This window comes from Camelus bactrianus, chromosome 30 (assembly GCF_048773025.1).
Source record: "Camelus bactrianus isolate YW-2024 breed Bactrian camel chromosome 30, ASM4877302v1, whole genome shotgun sequence".
Lineage (NCBI taxonomy): Eukaryota > Metazoa > Chordata > Mammalia > Artiodactyla > Camelidae > Camelus > Camelus bactrianus.
Genome location: NC_133568.1, coordinates 8,993,500 through 9,017,219, shown reverse-complemented (window position 1 = coordinate 9,017,219; position 23,720 = coordinate 8,993,500). Strand labels below are relative to the sequence as shown.

Below are 23,720 nucleotides of genomic sequence, written 5' to 3'. Positions count from 1 at the left end.
CAAGGCGCTAGAAAAGAAATTATTCAGTTGAATAATTGCTTGTTTAAAGCGTTTATGTTACTAGGAGTTCGTGAATTAACTAGTTTGTGAATTAACTAACTAGTTGTGAATTAACCTGGGATAGGCTCATATAATCTGACTACCTGGACATCTGTCACTGCTGCCCCACTTTCTTTCCCCAAAATAGTCTCCAGTAGCACCAAACACAGTGAAGAAGGAGAGGCAGAGTAATTGGGGTCTGAAGTCCCTTATCTCTTTTTCAGCCAGAGTGGTTTTTCTACTCTGGTCTCCTGGTGGCATAATTTCAGTCCTTAAAAAGGTCCTTGCTACAGTTTAACCTGGTTAATCCACTTTCCCTACTTAAAGTGTCGGGGGTGGAGGGGGGAATCTTGTGGTAACATTCTTCTTTTTAAGGATTTCTTTCTCCTGTATTCCTCACCCCCTTCCTTTTGTGCATTGAGAGTTTATTATCTCCAGTGAATGTGTGTGCAAAAGTGTAGATATGTATTTGGGCCAGTGAAAGAGCCAGTGATTATAACTTTCTTTATAGATACTGGTAAACCAGACACAGAAGATCTACTGAAAGGCTTAAGTAATTCTGTATTAGAAGATTTTCTGCGTTGAAGGCTTGAATGTTTGGTTCCTTACTTCCCATCATGATAGTTTCAGACACTGTTGGGATACAGGTGGAGAATGGAAAGTTAATAGGGGGATTTGAGGTTAGAGGTCTTCATCCCTTGGAGCCCGCAAGTATTGGGTGAAAACTAGTCTAATAGATATGATAGATGTAACAGAATTCACTTTGTAATTCAAAGCTATTATTAGTGGACACAACTAAAATTTCCAGGACTCCATTTGAGATCATGTCAGGTGATTATGTTAGCACATTCAAAACCAAATATGTAACTTAAAATGAAATAGATAAATTTTAATTAGTCAGTAAACCAAGATTTTCTTAGCTGTTTTCATTTTTATGTTTGTTTGCTTCTTGGGTCTGCACCCTCCCTCTGGTAAACATGAATCTCTTTTGTGATAACTGTTGTATTCTCCAGATGTTTCTCTTAGCATTTTTGCCTTGGTTTTTCTGGATTGGATCTTAGCTAGTCTATTTAAAAAATTTTTATTGAGATGTAATTCACATACCATAAAATTCAGTCTTTTAAAATGTTCAGTAGTTTTGGTCTGATCACAAAATTTTACAACCATCACCACTGTCTAATTCCAGAACATTTTAATCACCCCAAAAGAAACCCATGCTCATTAGCAGTCACTCTCTGTGCCCTGTTTCCCCCAACCCTCAGCATCTACTAATCTACTCTGTCTCTATGAATTTGCCTATTCTGGACATTCCATGGAAATAAAATCTTACATGTGGCCTTTTTTGTCTGGTTTCTTTCATTTAACACAATCTTTTCAGGTATATTCTTGTAACATATATCAGTACTTCATTCTTTTTTATGGCTGAATAATATTCCATTGTCTGGGACATACTACATTTTGTTTATCCATTCATGAATTTGTGCACATTTGGATTGTTTGCCCTTTTTGGATAGTATGAACATTCATCTACAGGTGTTTGCATTTTGTATGGACATAGGTTTTCAATTCTCTTGGATAGATACCTAGGAGTGGAATTGATGGGTCATGTGGTAACTTAAGTTTTTGAGGAACTGCCAAAATCTTTTCCAACTGCTACACCATTTTACATTCCCACCGGCAGTGTTATAAGGGTTCTAATTTTGCCACATCTTTGTCCTCGTGGGTATGAAGTGGTATCTTAGTGTGGTTTTGATTTGCATTTCCCTGATGACTAATGATGTTGAGCATCTTTTCATGGGCTTATTGGCTTATTTTTTAGAGAAATGTCTATTCAGACCTTTTGCCTGTTTTTTAATTGGGTTATTTGCTTTTTTTGTCTGTTTGTTTAAATTCTTTATATAGTCCAGATACAAGTTCTTTATCAGATACATGGTTTGCAAATATTTTCTTCCTTTTTATGGGCTGTCTTTTTGGTTTTTTGATAGTGTACTTTGAAGCACAGATGTTTTTAATTTTGACAAAGTTTAATTGATCTGTTTTTCTTTTTTGTTCCTTGTGCTTTTGATGTCAAGTCTAAGAAACCATTGCCTTATCCGGTGTCAAAGATTTATGCCTGTTTTCATCTAAGAGCTTTTACTTAAAGTTTTAGCTTTTACATTTAGATTGTTGATCCAATTTGAGGTTTGTATATGGTGTGAGGTAGAGCTATAACTCCCTTTGAATGTGGATATCCAGTTGTTCCAGGACTACTTGTTAAAAAGATCATTCTTTCCCCACTGAGTTATCTTGACCGCTAGTCTGTTTTTTTCAAATATCGGAACTTAAAAAATTGCACAGTTGAATTGAAGTAAAAGTGATATGGAGTCAATTGGTATTCAAGTCCAAACTATTCTCTGTGAATATTCATTTTGAACCCACTAATAACATGGCCTTTACTCTAGACTTTTTGGAAAAATGGTTTGAAACAAATAAGTGTTTTTGTGACTCTGCAGAGAGCAGTATAAACTTAACATAGACATTCAGAAATCTTCATTTGGTTATTCATACAAGTCAGTAAAAAGCAAATCTTGATTGTGCCGCAGAAAGTATTTTTTTGGTATTAGTATTGGAGAGGCATGGTTTTCAACTGTATGACCTTGGACAAATTATGTGACCCCCCCCCCCAAATTCTGGAAGATGGCTTTAATAACATTTTTAAATCTCTTACTTCTTTTCCTCATCCCTTTCTTTCTTTCTTTCTTTCTTTCTTTCTTTCTTTCTTTCTTTCTTTCTTTCTTTCTTAATGAAAGCAATACTTGTGCAGACTGCATAAAAATTCAAGAAGAAAAGTAAAAGTTCTTTCTGAAGTCCTGGATATAACTGCCTTTAACTTTTTTTTTTTTTTAAGTTTTTTTTCCTTAGGTTAGTCCCAAAACTCAAAAATAAAGCATATCTTTCTGTATCTTGATTTTTCTCTCAACTCTAAACGGTGTCTGTTGCCTGACTCTCTGGTAGAAAAGAAATTTGGGTGATTGTGTTTTCCACCTGCCCTAGCACTTTGATTTCTACCAGTTGCATTTTTGTTCCTAATTCTGTTGTTGAATACTTTAAACTTTTTCTAATAGTTAAATGTCTGTTTCTTGACCTATCAGTTTTAGACAGTATCTCTTTAGTTCCCAGTCTTTCAGAGAAGGATTTAACATTCATCCTTTCCCCTTTGTTTCTGCCTACCTCCACCATTCTCCTTCCTCTAGTCTTCATTTTCTATTATGTTGTCAAGGTTTATAGCATTTATATTATGGTTTATAACTCTTCTGAACTTTCCTGTGCTTCTACAGGAAGATTCTAGAAATTAAATATGAATAACCAGCCTTTCTAATATGCATGTTGATGGAAGTATTAGTTACTGTAGAACCAAGTAGTGTGGCACTCTGGAGGAACTTTGCTTCTGTTATTAAACCTGTGCTCCTTAAAGGAGAAATACAACCAGGTCCTGCTTGATTGTGGAGAGCTCATGGAAATTATTTTTAAACTTTAATATCACAATATGTTCTCATCTTGTAACCATTCATCTTTCCTCGAAGATAGGCTTTGTGGAGCTCTCAACCTTCCTAGGGTGGCTTAGTTCTAGAATCTGCTGCACACCTGTCATCCTGGGATTGCATGGCATTCCCGAGTTAGGTCGGCTGTTATTGGATCTCATGCCTTTCTCTTTTTTAGACTCCTTTTGATTTTACTGGGATATAATCTTGAGTAGTTGTTTTGGGAAGGGTATGCTGATGATACACTTTATAATTTCTTAAATGTTTGAGGGTGGCTTGCCTTTGTTCTTGATGGAAAGTTTAGATAAAAGAATCATAGGTTGGCAGTACAGTTTTCTTCTCCAAATTTTGAATGCTTTGCTCTAGGAATTTAAAACACCCAGTGTTGCTAGTAGAGGTCCGTTGCAAACGTCTTGGCTGTCTTTTTGTGGTAACCTTGTTTACAGTCTTCAAGGTGATCTCCATGTCTTTGGTGTTGTGAAGTGTGTCTAGTTGTGGGCCTTTTTCATTCTTTCTGGTGGGACCTTTTCAGTTCTAAGACGCCTCAGGTCTGGGGAATTACCTTCTATTTCTTGGTAATTTCTTTCCTATTTTCTCTGAGACTCTTGACAGGTAAATATTGAACTTTCTAGATTGATGTTTTTATTTGCTTACATTCTGGAAGATATCCATGACTTTGCCTTAGAACTCTTCCATGGTTCCATAGAATTTATTTTAGTAATTATATTTTTGATTTTTAAGAGCTTTATCCTCTTTTTCTCCCCCTCCTCCTTTTTTTAAAATAGCAACCTGTCCTTGATTTATGGGGGAAAATAACCTTGAACTCTCTAAGGATACTAATTCCTTTAAAAAATTTTCTTGAGACAGTTCTCTGAATTGGTTTATGTATTTAGGCATATCATGCTAATTTTAAAAATTTAAATATTTAAGTTATTTAATAGGTACAAAATATTGTTTATAATAGGTAAGGTATAGGTAAATAAACGTACAAGTTAAATAGTTCATTGGGTCAGCAGGATCCCCTTCCTGATATTGTCTGCATTATATAGATATATAAAATTATATATAGAAATCACATATATATATTTTTGTGTGTGTGTTTTAAAATTTTATACAAATCAAATAATGCTGTATGTATTTGGGATTTTTGTTGTTGTTGTTTATCATTGTTTTTGAGTTTCCATTGTATAAATGCCAATTTATCTATTCTTGTTGGAAATTTGTGTAGTCCCCCCCAATTACAGGTCCCCAAATCCCTTATTTATACTTTTGAAATCCAAAAAGCTCTGAAAATGCAAAAAAAGGAAAAAAGTAACTTACTTTGTGAACATAGTTAACCACTGATATGATGCTGTTTGTAATCTTTATTAATCTCATTTAATGCGACTGTTTAATAAAGTGTGTTTCACTTTAGGAATTCTAGGAGTAGCATTACTGGGACTTAAGGATATGTGCATCTTCAGCAATACTGGATAATGCTAGGTGGTTTTCCAAAGAGGATTGTATCAGTGTTTGCCTTCTCCCGCAAGCAGTGGTTTTCATTGCTTAGCTTTCTTGCTAATACTTACTTTTATCAGACTTTAAAAGTTTTTGCCAGTGAGTATAAAATATCACCTTTTAGTTTTTTACTTTTTCCTTTTGCTAATGAATTTGAGCATCTTTTACTATACTATTAACATGTTCTTCCCTCTTCTGAGATTCTGTTCATGTCTTTTGCCTGTGTTTGTACTGATTTTTTGTTGCTGTTTTATTTCTTACTGATTTGTTATAGTTCTACAATTGGATCTATCTATGCTTTTTGGACTCTAGTCTCTTAGTCTAACAGCACCATCACATTATTTTAATTACTATAACTTTATAACAACTTCCATAAAAACAAACTTCTATTGCTATAGGGTATTCATAATAGAAAACATACAGATCTTGAGAGTACGGCTTGATGAAATTTGTCAAAATAACTATATGCAGGTCAAGAAATAGAACATTACGAGCACTCTTGAGACTTCCCGTGAGTCCTCTCCCAGTGACTAACTCCTCCTTCTTAAGGACGCTTACTGGCCAGACTAACATCTTACAGTAGTTTTACCTATTTTTTGAACCTTGTATAAATGGAACTGTATAGTATGTGTATGTTTTTGTGTCTGACTTTTTTTCCTCTCAATTTTGTTTAAGAGATTCATCCATTTCATTGTATGTAGTTGTAGTTTGTTCATTCCCTTCCGCTTGCACAATAATAAGAGTTCCAGTTGCTCCACATCCTTTCTCATCTGTCCTTTTAATTCTACAATTTTGGTGGATGTTTAGTGGTTTTAATTTGCATTCCCCTAATGAGTAATGATGTTAAGCCCCTTTTAATATAGTTATTGGCCATTTGCATATCTTGTGTGAGATGCCTTGCTGAATCTTTTGCCCATTTTTATATTGGGCCATCTGTCTTTTTTACACTGATTTGCATTTATTATATATCCCAAATACCGGCTCTTACAGGTTATATTTTGCAAATATCTCCAGGGGAAAAGAGACATTAAATATTGGACTCTATTTTCTAGGCTTCTTTCCATAGTCTTGGCCTCCCAGGTTCTTGCTGCCTTGTAGTGCTTTGTACTTTCAATTAGATGTTTTGTATATGCTCAGTTTTTTAAGTTTTCGTAGGGAGGATTGGTCTGAAATGATCCAGTCAGTCATTGAAGGACACAGAAGTGGGCCAAGTCCTCCTGCCTTCATCTTGGCGATTTTCTCCTCTGTATAATTCTAGAACCATTTAAAAAAAATTATGTAGATACACACAGACACACGACCTGTTGGAACTTTGATGGGAAATTGAATTTGTAAACAGGTTGAAGACTACTAACATTTTGTTGTTAAGTTTCTTAACCATAAACATAATATCCATTTATTTAGGTCTTTTGCAATGTCTTTCAGTAAAGTTTTATAATTTTCTTCAGCTAAACTATTGTAAATATTTTGTTAGGCTTACTTCTAGGTACCTTATTTTTGTGTCAAAAAAGTATCTTTTGAAATTATATTTTCTACCTTGCTCATATATAAAAGTACAATTTGACTTTGTGTAACAACCTTGCTGTCCTTCTAATTGTGATAAATTGTCTGTAGAGTTCTTTTGGATTTTCTGTGTAGACAGAACTATCTGTGAATAATGACCTCTTTGTTTCCTCCTTTCCAATTCTTATGCTTTGTTTTCTTTCTTTCTTTTTCTTGCCTTAATGTGCTGGCTAGGATCTCCAGTACAATGTTGAATACAAGCGGTGATGGGGGCATCCTGATCTTGTTCCTGATTTTAAAGGGAATGCTTTCAGAGTTTCACAGTTAAGTATGATGCTTGCTGTAGGTTTATTGTAGATAACCTTTTCAGGTTAAGGATGTGCTTTTCTATTACTAGTTTGCTAACTTAAAAAAAAATAGTGAATGGATGTTGATTTTTATCAAAAGCTTTTTCTGCATCTTTTGAGAGGATCACATGTTTTTCTTCTGTAACCTGTTAGTTAACACAGTGAAATACATTGACTGATTTTCTAATACTTAAATCAACCTTGTGTTCCCAAGTATAAAGTCAACCCTGGTCTGACCCTTTTTTTCATTACTTGGCTCAGTTTGAATCAAGTTAAAATAGGATTTTTGCCTCTAATAATAATATTGATCTATAATTTAAAAAATATATACTTTTCCTCTTTCTTCTGAAGGAGTTTATTTAAGATTAGAAAGATCTGTTTCTTGAGTGTTTGGTAGAATTCCCTTGTAGAATTGTTACTGTTATTTTCTTTGTGAGTCACTTCATAATCACTGATTCCATTGCTTTGGTTATAGGATTGCTCATATTTTCAATTTTCAAATCAATTTTGGTAGGTTATACTTTTATAGAAAGCTGTCCATTTCATCCATGTTCTTGAATTAAGTTGTTAATGTCTTATTTTGTAATACCTGTAGTTAATGTCTTTTTTTATCTTTTTCAAGATGCCTTTTTCTTGATGAGTTTTAAAAGCTAAAAGTCCCACTTTTTCAAAACTTTTCAAAGAACTAAATTTTTTTTTAGTGCTCTTCAATGTATTCCCCGCCCCCTTCCTCCATTTAATTAGTTTCTGCTTTTTATTTCTTTCCTTTATACTTCCTTTGGGTTTATTTCTGTTGTTTTTCTGATTTCTAAAGTTGAACACCTTGCTTATTAATTTTCAGTATTTTGACAGGCATTCAAGATCATTAACTCTATGTATTTGCTTTCCCGCATCACATAGGGGTGAATTCTTCAATTTATGAGTTATTTAAAAGTTTTATTTCAAAACATATGGGAGTTCCTTTAGTTAATTTGGTTACTGACCTGTAACTGTGTTGTGGTTGGGCACGATGATCGGTATGGTACAATCCTTTGAAATCTGTTGAGACTGTGTGGTCATTTTTTACCTATTTGAAGAGAATGTTTATTTTCCAGTTGTTGGTGCAAAGTTTTATATATGTCCCATAGTTAAGCTTGTTAATTCTGCTGTTGAGATCTTTTATCTTTATTTTGTCTAGAGAGCAGATGTATGTTAATCTTTTACTAGAATTTTTTTCTGTTTTCTTTGTAGCTTCTCTACAATTTTTATATTTAAAAATTGTTGCTAGTACATGAAATTTAAGTTTATTATATATTGCTGTTGAATTGGAATTTTTACTCTGTGTAGTGACTCCTTATGTCTAGTAATGCTTTTTGTATTACACACTACTGTTTAATATTAACATACCTGTTATTTTTCTATTGGTCAGCTAACTTTGCCTGCTTTTTAAAATTCCCTCTCCCCCTACATTTTTGTGTTCTTTTGTGAATGTCAATGACATTCTTGTGAATGTCATGCTATTGAATTAAAAGAATTAACCTGCTGTGATAGTCTTGGTCTTTGTAATTTTAAATTAAACTTTTTTATTAGGATAACTCAATTCATTCACAGTTGTAAGAAATAATACAGAGATATCAGAAACATCCATATAATCTTTACCCAGTTTCCCTCAATGCTAATGTCTTACAAAACTGTAATATAGTATCACAACCAGGATATTGATAATGACACAAGATACAGACCATTTCCATCACATAAGGATACCTCATCTTACCATTTTTATAGACACACCCATTTCCTTTCCATCTCCTTAATCTCTGGAACCCACTTATTCTTCATTTCTATAATTTTGTCTTTCAAGAATGATATATAAATGAACTCATATACTTTGTCACCTTCTGGGTTTGGTTTTTTTCACTCAGCATAATTCTCTGGAAATACATCCATGTTTTTACATATATCAATAGTTAATCCCTTTTTATTGTCAAGTAGTTTTCCATGGTATCTATTTGTTTAACCATTTACCTTTTGAAAGACATTGGATTGTTTACAGTCTTTGGCTATTTGAATAAAAGTGCTATGAAGATTTGTGCATAGTTTTTTTGTTGTTGTTTTTTGAACATTAAATTTTCATTTCTCTGGGACAGATGCCCAGGAGAGCAATTGCTGAGTTGTATGGTTATTGTATGTATAGTTTTTTTAAGAACTTGCCAAACTGTTTTCCAGAGTGGCTGTACCATTTTACATCCCTACCAGCAATGTATGGAGTGATCCAGTTTCTCTGCATCCTCGCCAGCATTTGGTGTTATCACTGTTTTTCATTTTAGCCATTCTGATATGTATCTAGTGATACCTTAGTGAGGTTTTAATGTACATTCTCCTAATGGCTAATGATACTGAACATACTTTCATGTGCTTATTTTTTATCCATATATTCCCGTTGATGAAATGTCTCTTCATGTCTTTTGTCCTTTTCCTAATTGGATTTTTTTTTCCTATTGAGTTTTGAGAGTTCTAGATGTATTCTAGATACTAGCCCTTTGCTGGATATATGGTAGACAGATATTTTCTCCAGGCCTCTTGATTTTCTTCTCATCCTTTTAAACATGGTCTTACTTAAGAGTTTTTAATTTTGGTGAGTTTCAGTATATCATTTTTTCTTTTGTGGATCTTGTTCTGAGTGTCAAGTCTGAAAACTCTTTGCCTAGCGCTAGATCTTGAAGATTGTCTTCTGTGTTTTTTTCCTCAAAGTTTTATTCTAGCATTTAAGCATGTGATACATTTTGAGTTACTTTTGTATAAAATGTTAGACTTAGGTGGAAGTTCGTTTTTTTGATCTGTGGATATGCAATTGCTCCAGCACCATTTGTTGAAACACTGTCTTTCCTCCATTGAGTTACTTTTGCACCTTTGTCAAAAACTGGGCGTATTTGTGAAGGTCTGTTTCTGGGTTCTCTGTTCTGTTCCACTGACCTCGGTGTCTGTCCCTTTGTTAATACTACAGTCTTGATTACTGAGCTAAGTTGTGAAATGGGATAGACTGATTCCTCTCTCTTTCCTTTTTTCAAAATTATTTTGGATCTTTTAGTTCCTTTACCTTTCCATACACATTTTAGAATAATCTCATCTATATCTGAAAAGTCTTGCTGAGATTTGGTTAGGAATTGTGTTAATCTGTATATCATTGTAGGGAAAAGTCATGTTATTTTGCTGAGTCTTCCAATCCATGAAGAATCCATTTATTTAGATCTTTTCAGACTTATTTCATTAGCATTTTATAGTTTCCAGAATACAAGTCTTGTGTTTTGTTGTATTTTTGAACATAAGTATTTTCATTTTCTTTGGAGTGATTATGAATGGCATTGTTTTTTAAACTTGTTTCCTCATGTTCTTTGTTAGATACAGAGATGTGATTGGTATTTGTGTGTTGGTCCTGTGACCTTGCTGAACTCAGTTCTAGTAGTTGTTTTGCAGATTGCTCAGGATCTGCAAATATAGGCAGTTTTATTTTTTTCTTTTCAGCCTGTATATCTTTTCTTTTTCTTGTCTTATTCCACTGGCTAGAATTTCTAGCACATCGTTGCTTTATTCCCAGTCTCAGGGGGAAGCATTCGGTCTTTCACCATTAAGATCTTGGTCCTAGATTTTTGTGGATGCTCTCTGTTAAGTTGAAGAGGTTCTTCCCTATTCCCGTTTTTCTGAGAATTCTTTATCATGAGTTTTGGTATCAGAATAGTACTAGCTTCATAAAATGAATTTGGAAGTCTTCTCTCACATTCTATTTTCTGGAAGAAATTATGTAGAATTGTGCTAATTCTTTTTTAAATGGTGGGTTGAATTCTCCAGTGAAATGATATGGGCTTGGTGATCTTTTTTAGGGAGGAGTTTCAAAATTAAGAATTAAGTTTCCTGAGTAGTTAGAGGATATTCAAATTATTTCATATTGGGTAAGTTTTGGTAGTTTGTGTTTTTTGAGGAATTGGTCCATTTCACCTAAATTGCTGAATTCATGTTTGTAGAGTTCTTAGTATTCCCATATTATCTTTTTGATACCTTTTTATAAAATGCAAAGGCATAAATTTTAAAAATTTGCAAGAGCTATATTAAAAAACCTCACAGGACATAAAAGAACCTTTTATCGAGAGGTTTTATCAGGAGTGGATTTTATCAAGTACCTTTCTAGCATTTATCCAGATAATATTATGGCTTTTTTTTTAACCAGTAAATCTTTCTGTATCGTTTTCCTCTTTATCAATTTTCAGAATACTCATGAGTTGGTTTTCCAGTATTTTGTAAAGGAGATCAGTGAGTTGTTTTCTAGTATCATTTTGTACCAATGATTTTTTAAAAAAATGTATTTGATATGTTGGGATCTGATGCAGTTACTGTTCTTTTTGCTGCTCAGATTGTCTCGTCTTGGGCTCCTGGGTTGTTTTCTGTGTCCCGACAAGATTCCAGTGGTCTTTGATGACTTCTTTGCTTTCTGGATAAGATGTTCTAGGCTCATCTTGTGCATTTTTTGTCCAACTTGCAGTTAGCCATTTCCTGAAGCCATTTCCTTTTGTGGGAAATGGTGTTTAGACCACAGTTTTTTTCCCCCGTCTCCAAACAAGTAAAATTTTTTGTTTGGTTAAATCTAGAATACTTTCATGTTAATAGAAAATGTGGGGCGTTAGTACAATGCCATCTATCCTGCAACCAGCTTCCCCTATTCAGACAAACTTTTTTTAATGGAAACATTCTTACTTACAAAGGTAGAGAATTCCCCATGTACCCAGTACACAGCTTCAGCAGTAATCAGCTCTGGTCTTTTTTTGTGTATGTCCCCACCTACTCTCCCCCAAGTGATTTTAAAGGAAATCCCATGTATTTTATAGTTTTATCCATAAATATTTCAGTATGTGACTGTAAGGACAGAAATCATCTTAAGCAAGTAATTTACTAAATTTATGTTAAACCAGTATTTTCGTAGATTAAACTATATTTGGGCACTTCAGGGGCTTTTGTGTCTGTACTGGTAGGAAACATAGACGTGCTACAAAAAGATTCACTATCATCCATCTTGGGAAATGACAGAGTAAGTGGCATACTAGGCTCCCTGTTTCATCAGGCTTTTGCCTAAAATTTTGGTTGGATGAGTGGACTCCCCTGGTGAAGTTTGAAAAACAGTAATTTGCATATTAAAAAATTTGTATTTGTGTTCAACAGCTTTTTCCATGTTTGTCTTCTATCATGTATTTGATTTTCTGAGTCTTACTCTCTTGAGAAGTTTAAGGAACAGAATTCCATCTTTTCCTTGAAAACTTAGTAGAATTTATCCATTAAGCTGTCTTGTTTAGGCAGATACTTTTGGAAGTGGAAGGCGACAGAGATAATATACCTCTTGAATCAGATTGAGTAATTTACATTTTTCTAGGAAATAAGATTTGCCTGTAAGTTATTAGAATATAGTTGCATGTGTTTTTCTCTTTGTTTAAAGAAATTTGCTTCGTATTTGTGATCTTTATGTTCCTTTTCTTGTTCTCTAGACTGTTTATTTTCTTCCCTCCTTTTTGGCCTGACTTTACAGACTTTTTGCACTTTGCTTTCTAATTCATGTTTTCTTGCTTTTATCCTTTAATTCTTCACTCTTTGAGGGTGTGTGTTTGTTACTTTTTTGTTTCTTGAACTGACTACCTAATTTATTTTAAATCTTGTGTAATAGTAGAAGCGTTTAGGGAGATTGAGTCTCCCAAGCTTTGGCTTGTTTTATAGGTTTCTAAAAAATGTAGTATTCTTTTTATTGTTTTTTTTTTTTTTTAATTTAAAGTTGACTTTCAGTTTTGATGCTTTTGGCTGTGTAGTTATTTTAATCAATGTGTTGTAAGGAAGAGATCCACGTTAAGTCTCTCAAGTAAAAAAGGGATTTCATTATAGGGAATACATGATTTCACAGGAATACAGGGCCACCAGCTGGGTCCTCCTGTAACTTCTGGAATTGGAGTGACTTTCTACTTTGCCATATAGTTTCTCTTAGGGCATCAGCTTGATCATACTCTTTGATGTATTGATTATCTGGTGGTTTTTTTAAAATTTATTCCTACTTGTAAATGAAGATGTAGGTGGTTTTCATATTGTAGCTAGGGTAGGCGATGTTAGTAGCATGACTTGTCAGTTTCAGCAGCTCCTCTCCCTTCCCTGTGTTACACATCCTAGCGGATGGAGAACCTACAGGGCTGTATTGATATTTACCACGACTTCCAGCCTACTAGAGCTTCCCCAAAGTCTGTGCTGTTTTTGCCAGTTTTCTTAGCACCTTCAACTTGCCTTCACGCCTGTGTGTAAAGTTTCAATTTTATAAAGTCCCAGCTTTAAAATGTTTTTATAGTTTTGTGTTATTCAAATCTGATAAAGAAGGTTGATTTAAAGTCCTAGTCTTAATTTGTATTAGCTTTTCTTTAGAAATCAGATTATGTATCTTTTTAAAAATCAATCATGCCAACATAGTTTTCTGTAGCTCATGAATTTCCTTAAAGTGGGTCTGCAGACATTTATTGAGAAATTCCTCTTCGTAGAGCATGTAGCAATTGTAACTGAAGTATAGAGGGCAGACTTTGGGAGGAAGCAGGGTAGACTGGATAAAATCCACTTGAAAAAAATTGTACGAAAAATGTAGACATCAGAGGTTGGTGGAAAACATTAGCTGAAATTCATTCTTGGTAGTATTCATAGCAGGCTCACCTTCCTGGTGACTGCTGAAACTTGGTTGAAGACAGAGGTTAAAAAAAAAAAAAGATAAACATCGCTTTAAGAAGTGGGATCCAGCAAGATTTGCCAAGAAAAACATATTCATAGAATTTGACTTCGTAAACTCCTTAGAGAATATCTTAATAGTAAACTCTAAATAAAGGAGAGTTTTGTTGTTGTTGTTTTAAAATAGAAACTGATGACCAGAACGATGACATGACTTTGCTGAGGTCCTCAGTCTTGATGCCAGGACTTGACCTTCAATTACTAATTGCTGGTGTGAAGTTTTCCACAGAGCGCCATTGACTCTCACAGCCATCATCTTTGAGCGAGTGCCCAGCAGTACTTTGTCTTGGCAGCATTTTGCAGAGCAAAGACTGTCCTGTCCTCTTTTGTTTCCTTTGCCCCCTCCCCAAACCAGGGGATTTCTGTTTTGCTTTCAGAATCCTGTGATTCATTGTTCTAAGCCTTTCTTTGTTTCTTCCATTTGTATGTTTATAATAGCTATTAGACCAGTTGCATTAGCATTCTTTGCTAATAAAGTTACCATTGGAAATAAGTAATATCAGACCTTCCAGAAATTACTTCTTGAGAGTCAAGCTTCTTACGGTGAAAAAGAATATGAAAACAAATGTATGTATGTTCCTACACGACTGAAGCATTGTGCTGTACACCAGAAATTGACACAACCTTGTAAACTGACTATACTTCAATAAAATATTATTTTAAAAAAAGACAGTTAAGCTTAGGGTGACCTTTTGCTCTGTTTTGTCATTTCTATAAAACAAATTCCCTTAAAGTGAGAATACGTGAAAATAAGTGTAAGGAGGGAAGCAATATAACGAATTCTGAGTTAGCTTGGTTTCTTTAGAAAGAATCCCAGATGTCTTGTGTCTGTATGACTGCTGCTGGTGGTGGTGTTGGTGTTCTCCATGATGTAATGTTACTTACGCTACTGAAATATAAACAAGCTTCAGACTATGAATCAGTGCCAGCTGTAGGTATCGCCTCAGCCCTCCAGGTTGAGAAGGAACCCCTGGTTGAGAGGGAATCCCAGGCAGCTGTAGAGTGTGCAGCACTGAGGAGGCCTGGGGAAGTTTCCCTAGGGTCGGTGTCTGGAAGGGCTGTTGGTCTGCCCCAGGTCCTACTCCTCTTTCTGGCCTTATGTGTGGCACAGGTAAATCTGACTCAAGTGTGGATTACCTCTGAGCTCAGAATTGACTGAAAATTACTTAAGTAGGTGGATTTACGAGGCCACAAAGTGGTTACAAGAATTTATTAGGTTTTGTTGAATAAATAGAAGGTGAGATGTGGGAGCTACTTAGAATCTTCCTTTTACACCCGCCAACAAGTCAGCAGAGTGGCAAGGAGGGACTCTTGCCCGTCAAGATTTATTTCCACTCATATCCTTGCTCTTCAGAGGTGTTTTTTCACTTGGGCTAATTAGCTGGGAATTTCAGTCCTTTTCCGAAGTTCAACTGCTAAATAAGATGTATGTGATTTTTTTACCTTTAATATTTAAAAATATTATTTTCTTATGTTGTCTGTTCTTTCATATTTGAGTTGGGGTGAAAAAAAGCATTGGATTTTGGATTACAGTTCTGGCTTAATTTTGTCATTTTCCTGCTTAGCATCAGAAGTTGTAGATACAGGGTTGCAAAAATCTAATTTTTGTTTGGTTAATTAGTGATAATACCATAATAACAAATATTACGTTGTGTATTGGTATGGCTTGGTTTTTTGAGAAGGCACATTTTCACTGGTTATAGATTTCATAGTCATATAGCAAATACGGCTTTACATTTGAGCATAATCAGATAATGAGGTGGTTAATAGAAACCAGCAGGTCATAGATCACGAAAATTTAGTACAACAAAATGTAGTTAACACTATAGCATGAATGCAATTGGGTGGAGGGCTGGTGCCTGTGTAAACAGTAACAGTTCTAAGTGATATGTGAAAATGCTGTTTATTAGCACATGCCAATTGATAGAATGCTGGAAAAATCCAATTTTACAGTGTATTTTAAATAGGGTTTTTATATGCTTGGGGCTGACTATTGGTTTATATCCTTTTTTTTTTCTTTCCTTTTAGAATATGGTTTCTAGTTTTAGGGTTTCTGAACTACAAGTGTTACTAGGCTTTGCCGGACGGAATAAAAGTGGACGCAAGCATGACCTCCTGATGAGGGCGTTGCATTTATTGAAGAGCGGCTGCAGCCCTGCGGTTCAGATTAAAATCCGAGAACTGTACAGACGCCGATACCCTCGGACTCTTGAAGGCCTTTCTGATTTATCCACAATCAAATCATCAGTTTTCAGTTTGGATGGTAGCTCCTCACCTGTAGAGCCTGACTTGGCCGTGGCTGGGATCCACTCGTTGCCTTCCACTTCAGTTACACCTCACTCGCCATCCTCTCCTGTTGGTTCTGTGCTGCTTCAAGACACTAAACCCACGTTTGAGATGCAGCAGCCGTCTCCCCCAATCCCTCCTGTCCATCCTGATGTGCAGTTAAAAAACTTGCCCTTTTATGATGTCCTTGATGTCCTCATCAAGCCCACAAGTTTAGGTAAGTGGGAGAGAAATTAGGTATCTTCCAGACAAGAGCAGATAAAGCAAGAGGCCTTCAACTGTTGATTAATGATTTGCTGTTAATATTATAAAAGTGAGGCATTAAAATGCCAAATGTTTAAATGTAGAGATAAAAATATTGGCAGCCGCGACAAAAATCTAATATAAAACTGTTAATTTGTCGATCAAGCTTTCTTCTTGCAACTTAGAACTCAGGTTGTGTGTCTAAGAATAGACAGCAATCTTATTTATTGCCTGTGATTCCACCTTTTGATATTTTTACAAAGAGAGTTAGTTTCTGTTTAACCTCACTTTTTAAACAATTTTCTTAAGAGATAAACCTTTTATACTTAATTTTTTTCTAAAATGGCAGTTTGATACAGGATTTTAGCTTTTTGTTTAATAGCCATTGACTGCTTAGAAAATGTAATACGTTTTATCATATTATTAAATGTTATTAACATGTGTTACGTGTGACTTGAAGGAATTTTTACCGAGGTTGATGACTTCTGTGTTGTAATGGCATAATTCCTTACTGCCTAATGAAATTATTTACAGAGGTATTCGAATTTATTCATAAAATAAACTGTTGGGGAAATAGTACTTCATAGTTAGTTTGGGAGATTATTTTCCTTTTCATTTTAGGAAAAAGCCTTTTTGTTTCAGGTCATTTGAAAACTCTAATATACTTTTTTCGTTTCGTATAGAATTGTACTTGTATATCTTGGTTGAGCCAGAAGGAAGTTTTGAGGGACAGGGCTGGTTAATGGGGTCAGTATGGCCTGGCGGTGCAGACCAAGGAGGCCGTGCCTTTCCCAGGCCCTCTCTCCTGGCTTTCATTGTTTTTGTTTAGCAAAACTGAGCATGCAGGTAGAGTAATCATTTATCCATTCATGACATTCATTCTGAAATAAGGATTCTGTGTTGGTTCACATTTTATTATTTGTACAAAGTCCTGTGAGTAGAATTATTGCATCAAAGAGTAAGGACTCTTGATAACATATTGCTGAATTAGTTTCCAGAATAGCTGTACCAATTCGAATTTCACAAAGTGAGAGAATGAATGTCTCTCATGGCGCTTTTACTTCCTGTCTTTATTAATCTTTGCACTTTTGATAGATGGAAGTTTGTATCTTGTTTAGATTTTTCATTTTTTAAATAAATAACAGGAACAAACCTTTTAAACATTTATTGCCCAGCTGTTTTTCTTTTATGATTTTACTTTAGTTTTTAACCTTTTTTTTTTAATGGTTTCATTTATCTGGTTAAAATGTTTCCATAATTTTTTTATTTCTCCCTTTTTCATGCTTTTTGGTTTATACCAATGTACAGCATCATGGCTCACTCACTTGTTTCTTTCTCAGAAACTATGGCCAGTTTATTTCTTTGTATGTGTTGTGAGAAATATTGAGACCAGTAATACGCTTAAATGACCCTACCTCATGGGACCCCTCAGGAAAGTGGCTAAGGCGGAACTGAGAAGGTCACAGTGGAAGGTGTTTCAGAGCCATGGCTGGTGGCCTGGAAGGAAGATGCCTGGAGATGAGAAAAGACGCAGCAACACGTCTTCTCTGCTCCTTAGCATCGGTGGTGCGCCAAGCAGTGAGCTCTGAAGAGTCTTTGTGCTTTTCTTTCCATGCTTTCCTTTGTTCAGAAACAGAAGTAGGAATTTGTTTACTTTTCTGTGTTCTTCATAGAGTTTCTCTTTCATTATCCTCACTCAATAAGGTTAAAAGAAAAAGTAGTAAGCTTTTTAGAAGTTTACTGAAATAAAACATTTGTATCTCATTTGGTTTAGATAAAGTAATGCCCGAGGCATTTTGTGTTGAAGAGTGGCTAAGAAAAACCTGCCTTTTGCTCATAGTTTAAATTAGAATGTAAGAAATACGTATAACTTCAGGGCTTATAAAATAGCTTTTGGCTCCTGAGCTAAAAAATTGTTGACTCATGTATTTTTCAGGAGTCCCACCTGTCATTATTTTTATAAACTTTAAAAACTGATTCTTGTTTCAAAGCAAGGTTTAAGCATTTCCTCATCCTGCCTTCCCTAAAAAGAAAAAGAATTTTCTTAGTGTACGTAGTCGTCTTATGTCAGATTGATAACACTGATCTAAGAAAGGCTGTTTCAGACTTTGTAAAGTAGAAAGTTAAAAAATCAGCATAATACCTTATAGTCAGTCAAATAAAAGTAGAAAAATTTAATCCTTTCTAGTAATGACCTTTAACTAAAATATTTAGTGCCATAATATCTAAAGCAATGTAATGACATTCAGAATTTGCCTTAATTTTTAATAATTTGGTTATATATGTCAAAAATACTTACAAAAATAAAAATTCTGGATAAATTCATTTATTTGGAACACTGTTATGGAGAAACCTATTTACTTATGGGAAGTGAGAATTAGAAATCCTCAGGAATTGAAGGAGATACCAAATCTTTATTTCAAAGCACATATTCTTGACATTTGTGGGCCAGTCTGTGTATTCTTGATTTTATATACAGTTCTTAGATGACTTTTATTTCTAAGCCATCAACATATTGTTGAGCAGGAATTAAGTAACAACACGGGAGAGACTGGAAGAGCCCTGGTAAGAAAAAACAGAAACAAAGTCAAAAAATGTCATCCCCAGACCTCTCAGTAATAATGAAACCTATATAGCCCTTTAGAATTGAGGAAATCAGTGTTCAGCAAGACACATGCATTGATGCTAAATAAAACCCCCAAACAACCACGATGAGTAGCTTTTATTTAAGTAGATACATTACTATATAGTTTTGCAGTTTGGTATTATTTCTATTCAAATAGTTTAAATAAAGATATTTTAGCATTTAAAATGACAAACTGTGGCATCTAGAAAACAAGAATGTGCACAGTAATACTGAGGTTCTGTGTAGCTGAGGTTTTTACTGTAGCAAGTGGATAATCCCTTAATCTGAAAGCAAGTTAACAAAAATCTCTTTTCTCCTCCCTTAAATAGCTATTCTAACTTGCTTTCACAGGTAGTATTTTTATCTTCTTTTCAATTGTCTGTTTTTCTTCTTTAAGATAATTTTTGATGAAATCTTTTCTATTTTAAAAGTTTGTCTATATTCAATCTACCTCAAAAAAATATATAAAATAAAAATATAAAAGTATATAAAGAATATCCATGAATGAACACCTGTGAAACCACTACCCAGTTTTTATAAGAAGGCACGTTGCCAGTGTCTTTTTTTTTTTTTTTTTCCCAGTATGTTTGACACCATCTCCTTGCCTTTTCCTATCATTATTCTGGATTTTGAATTTCTCTCTTACCGTGTATGTATAGGAAAAGTCATGTTTAATTGGCTTGCTTTTGCGATGGCACACTGTATACTGTGTTCTTCTGCAGCTGGCTCTTTTTGTTCACCGTGTTTAGAAGCATCTCTGTGTTGCTATGTCTGGTATTTTGGGAAATACCTTCAGGGTATTATGAGCCTTTGATTCCTTAAAATATCTTCACAGTGTTTTTCAGATTACAGAAGTAATTTTTGCTAATAGTTGAAAATTCAGACATAAGAAATAGAACAGAAAGGGAAAGTCCCTCATAACCTCAGTTACCACTCAGCTAGAGTCTTATTGGTAATCGTTTCTCTGCATGTTACGTCATCTTCTTTCTCTTCCCCTTCGTTAAAAAAGCCTCTCCACCTGCAGAGCCACTGTGCCGCGTTTCTGGTGGAGGGAGAAGGGCGTGATTCTACTTGTATCCACTGTGCATAGAGCCTGCAATGACCATCTATCGTAACAATTTCTTGGAAATGTATTATAGATCTGTAGATTATAGTAGATCTGTTATCTTGTACATGTACCATAACTGAACCAGTATTCTGTTGATGTATATTTTCAGTGGTTTTCAATGTTCATTGTTTATTCAGAAGTATTTTAGTTATACCTTGTCTCAGGCACTATTCTTGCAGTCTCACAGACATTGCTTCTGTGACGATTCTTGCATATGTGTTTCTGAATACTTAACATGCATGTTTATGAGGTATAAATGCCTAGATGTGAATTTGTTGGGTTAAGTAGTATGAGTGTTTAGTATTTTGATATTCAACTTTTGTGGGGAAATTTGGCAGTTGCTTCAAAAGCATGGTGCCAATTTGTACTCGCAGTAACATCTGAGTGTATTATTTTCCCTATACATCATCCGCATTTTATTACTGGTTTTTTGATCTTTGCTAATCTGGTAGGTGAAAAATTAATGAGGGTCAACATCTTTTCATATTCCTAAATTCTTGAATGTTAGAAAGTACTCATTAAGCCTCTGGATACAGGTTTAAAATGATATGTGTATTAATGTAAAGCTATTGAAATAGAATCTCACTTCTGAAGAAGTTGGATAAATTCAGACACTGTGTTTCATTTCTCTTAACTCAGTTAACAAGTATGTGGTGAGTATTTAATTTGGATATCTTCATGTAGACTAACTGTGGAGAAGTCGGGAGAACGAGATGGGCTTTAGGAAGTCTGTCTAGTTGGGAAGATAATGTTAACATGAGAGAAAAGTAGCAAGCAGTATATGCCTGTATGGGGAATCCCTGTAACTTGGGAACTGGAAGCTTAGATACCGCATTGGCCTAATGAATGTGGGAGATAACAGACTTCTTGGAGTAGAAGTGAGACTGGAAGGAACTTTGAAGGATGAATGTGCCCGCTTTGAATTGATGGAGTTTATAGGAGAATAAACGTCAAGAGAGGGGAGAACTGTAAATAGTCACAAGAGTAGATATAAAAATGGCACAATTGTGAGACCAGACAGTGAAGAAACTTGCTGTGAATAGCGTAAGACTTGGGGAGACATTGGAAATGGATGTTTGCTAAGGGGTGAAACCACTGTTATGGAGGCTCTTATAGATAAAGGAGTTTTAGACTTGGTTCATTCAGAGATAAGACACTGCTCAGCATTTTTGAGCAGAGGAGTAGTGTTGAAATTGATGCTAAGAATGACCAGCTCCGCACTTGTGTTCTGACAGGAGACTGGCCAACAGGCAGATTGCTCCTTCATTTGTGCAAAGTAATAACAGGTTTTGAATAAGACAGTGGTAATGAAAATGGAGAGGAAGCAGCGATAAGAAAATTTTTAAAAACAGAACTTAATGACTTACTGGATACAGGGGATGAGGATGACGACTGAGTTAAAGGAAATGAATGATTTCTAGTGATGGAACAGCTGGTAACGTTCTCCTCTTTCTTAATTCTGAACTGAGGCCACTGTTTACAAGAAGCATGAAACCTCAGTACTCTGCGTCCCACAAATGGTCTTTGCAGCTGTTATAAGGAAAGAAATATTTAGTATTACACATCACTGGTGATTATTAATATGGTGATTATTTCTATATAGAAAAAAATTCTTTCAGATGATTCAAATTTTCTATATTCTGTTTAAATCTCACAAAATTAGAAAAGATTTGGTGTGTGTATGGGAGTATTATCATTTTTAAAATCTTCACATAAAACAGTGTTCAGTGATAAGTGTAAACAATTGAATATTGAAATGCATGTATGTACGTATTCAGTCAAGGGTCTGTTGAAAGCATTCATTGTTCTAATGACTACTAGAACATCATTAAGTAATGCATCAGTATAATCTGTTAAAGTTCTTTGAGAAGAAAATACATTTCAGTTTTAAATTTTCTCTTATGTGTCTGCTCTGTGTAATTAAGTATTGAAAACAAAACACAACAAAGAAAGAAACAAAACAAAACAAACAAACAAAAAATCTGAGTTGTGGATAGAATTCTCCTGAGGGGAGTTTGACTTCTTTAGGTTTTTCATTAGATGATACTATAGTCAAAGATGAAATGTAATTTTGAAGAGTTGTGTTATACTTTGACTGTAATTAGTGTGTGAGAATAAAGGATGATAAATGCTTAAAACTGGACCTGGTTTAGAGTGACTTTACTTTCATAATTCTAAGATAAATGTAGCTTAGTACTTTATTTTGGCATATTTTAACCATAAAAATTTCAGAATTTGGCAGACTCTGACCAGAAGTGCCCGGTTACTACACGTTCTTATGTCCTTGGATTTGTTATTGGAATATTATCTTTCTTTTTTCTCTCCTCCCCAGTTCAAAGCAGTATTCAGCGCTTTCAAGAGAAGTTTTTTATTTTTGCTCTGACACCTCAACAAGTTAGAGAGATATGCATATCCAGGTAAGAGGAATGTTTGGGATATCTTTCTCCAGGGTGTTGGTGTGTTAGTTTGTTGGGGCTGCCAAAGTGAAGTACCCCACACTGGGTGGCTTAAACAACAGAAATTAATTTTCTCAGATTTCAGGAGGCTTAGAGTTTAAGACTAAGGTGTTGACAGGTTTGGTTTCTTCTGAGGCCTCTCTCCTCAGCTTGCAGAAGGCCGCCACCTTGCTGTGTGTCCTCCTATGGCCCTCCCTCTGCGTTCCTGTGCTTTCCTGGTGTCTCTTCCTCTTCTTCCAAGGACATCAGGCGAAGTGGGTTAAGGCTTCATCCTTACAACCTCTTTTAATCATTATTACCTTTTCAAAGTCCCCATCTCCACAGCAGTCACCTTGGGGGTTAGGGCTTCAGCATAGGAATTCTGCGGGGGACATGAATCAGTCCATAACAGTTGGACCATTTCTCCTCAAACAAGCATAGTATACTTTGACTAAGATTAGCCACATATTTAATAAATACTCTGTTAGAAAAAAAACTTTTAGATTTTGAATAAAACCCTTTTTGAATAAAACCCTTTTTGAATTACTTTTTGTCACATTTGGCATAACTTTTTTTAAATGAAAATTTTCTTCTAAATATAGCAACATAAAGAACTTGTGATAACAGCTCAAAGATAAGATGATCGTAAACTTTATCATCCAAACGGGCATTTCTAGAGTGAAAGTGGACATTATGAATAATTTTTCTGGGATAAGAACATACACTGGGACCATCCTGAGCTGTATGGTCACTTGGACCAAAAAATTGGCAGAAATCTGAAAACAGTTATGAAAAGTACTCTTAACTTCGCCGTTTCAAAAAATAGGACAAACTTAAAGTAGACATATTTATAAAAAGCAAATGAACCAAGAAATGTAAGAGGAAAGAAAAGGAAATCTGTAGTATATACTTTTCCAGTTAAAAAATAGTCATCTTTAGTGTTAGTAATATATTATTTATGTGACTTTTAAAAATTACATTCTTAAAGATTTAGATAAGAAAGCCAAACCTCCTGGAGGTTAAATGATTTTCTGAGATTGTGGAGTTAAAAGTAGAACAAAGAGTTGAACAAAGAGTTGAGTATTTTTTCAAAAATAAGCATTCTGTGGTTAAGTTTTAGAAATTCAGTATTCACTATAATTACGTAAGTTCTTAAAGCTGAGCTTTTCAGAGTCCTTAATATGTTACTGTGCATTGTCAGTTCTTCCAAGATGCTTGATCCAAATTTATGGGCCTCACATCTCTGGCATCTTGAAGATACTCTGTTGTTATGTGGAAGAGTATGGGACACAGCTTTAGATTTCTTTCACTAATCACATTTGTTTTACTCATATATATATGAGT

At 34.8% G+C, this 23,720-nt stretch overlaps 1 protein-coding gene across 4 annotated transcripts in view; it reads left to right on the top strand.

Annotated features, from left to right (window-relative positions):
• The window catches only part of PIAS2 (protein inhibitor of activated STAT 2), a 67,798-nt gene that overhangs the window by 3,484 nt on the left and 40,594 nt on the right, over nucleotides 1-23,720 (top strand). For 3 of the 4 annotated variants that reach the window (XM_074355354.1, XM_074355351.1, XM_074355352.1), the window contains exons 2-3: nucleotides 15,707-16,181; nucleotides 22,274-22,358. In XM_074355354.1, the coding sequence (XP_074211455.1) occupies nucleotides 15,707-16,181; nucleotides 22,274-22,358 (560 nt within the window). Of the gene's footprint in view, nucleotides 1-6,794; nucleotides 6,884-15,706; nucleotides 16,182-22,273; nucleotides 22,359-23,720 lie in introns of all 4 variants that reach the window. The other variant, XM_074355353.1, reaches the window with a different exon arrangement.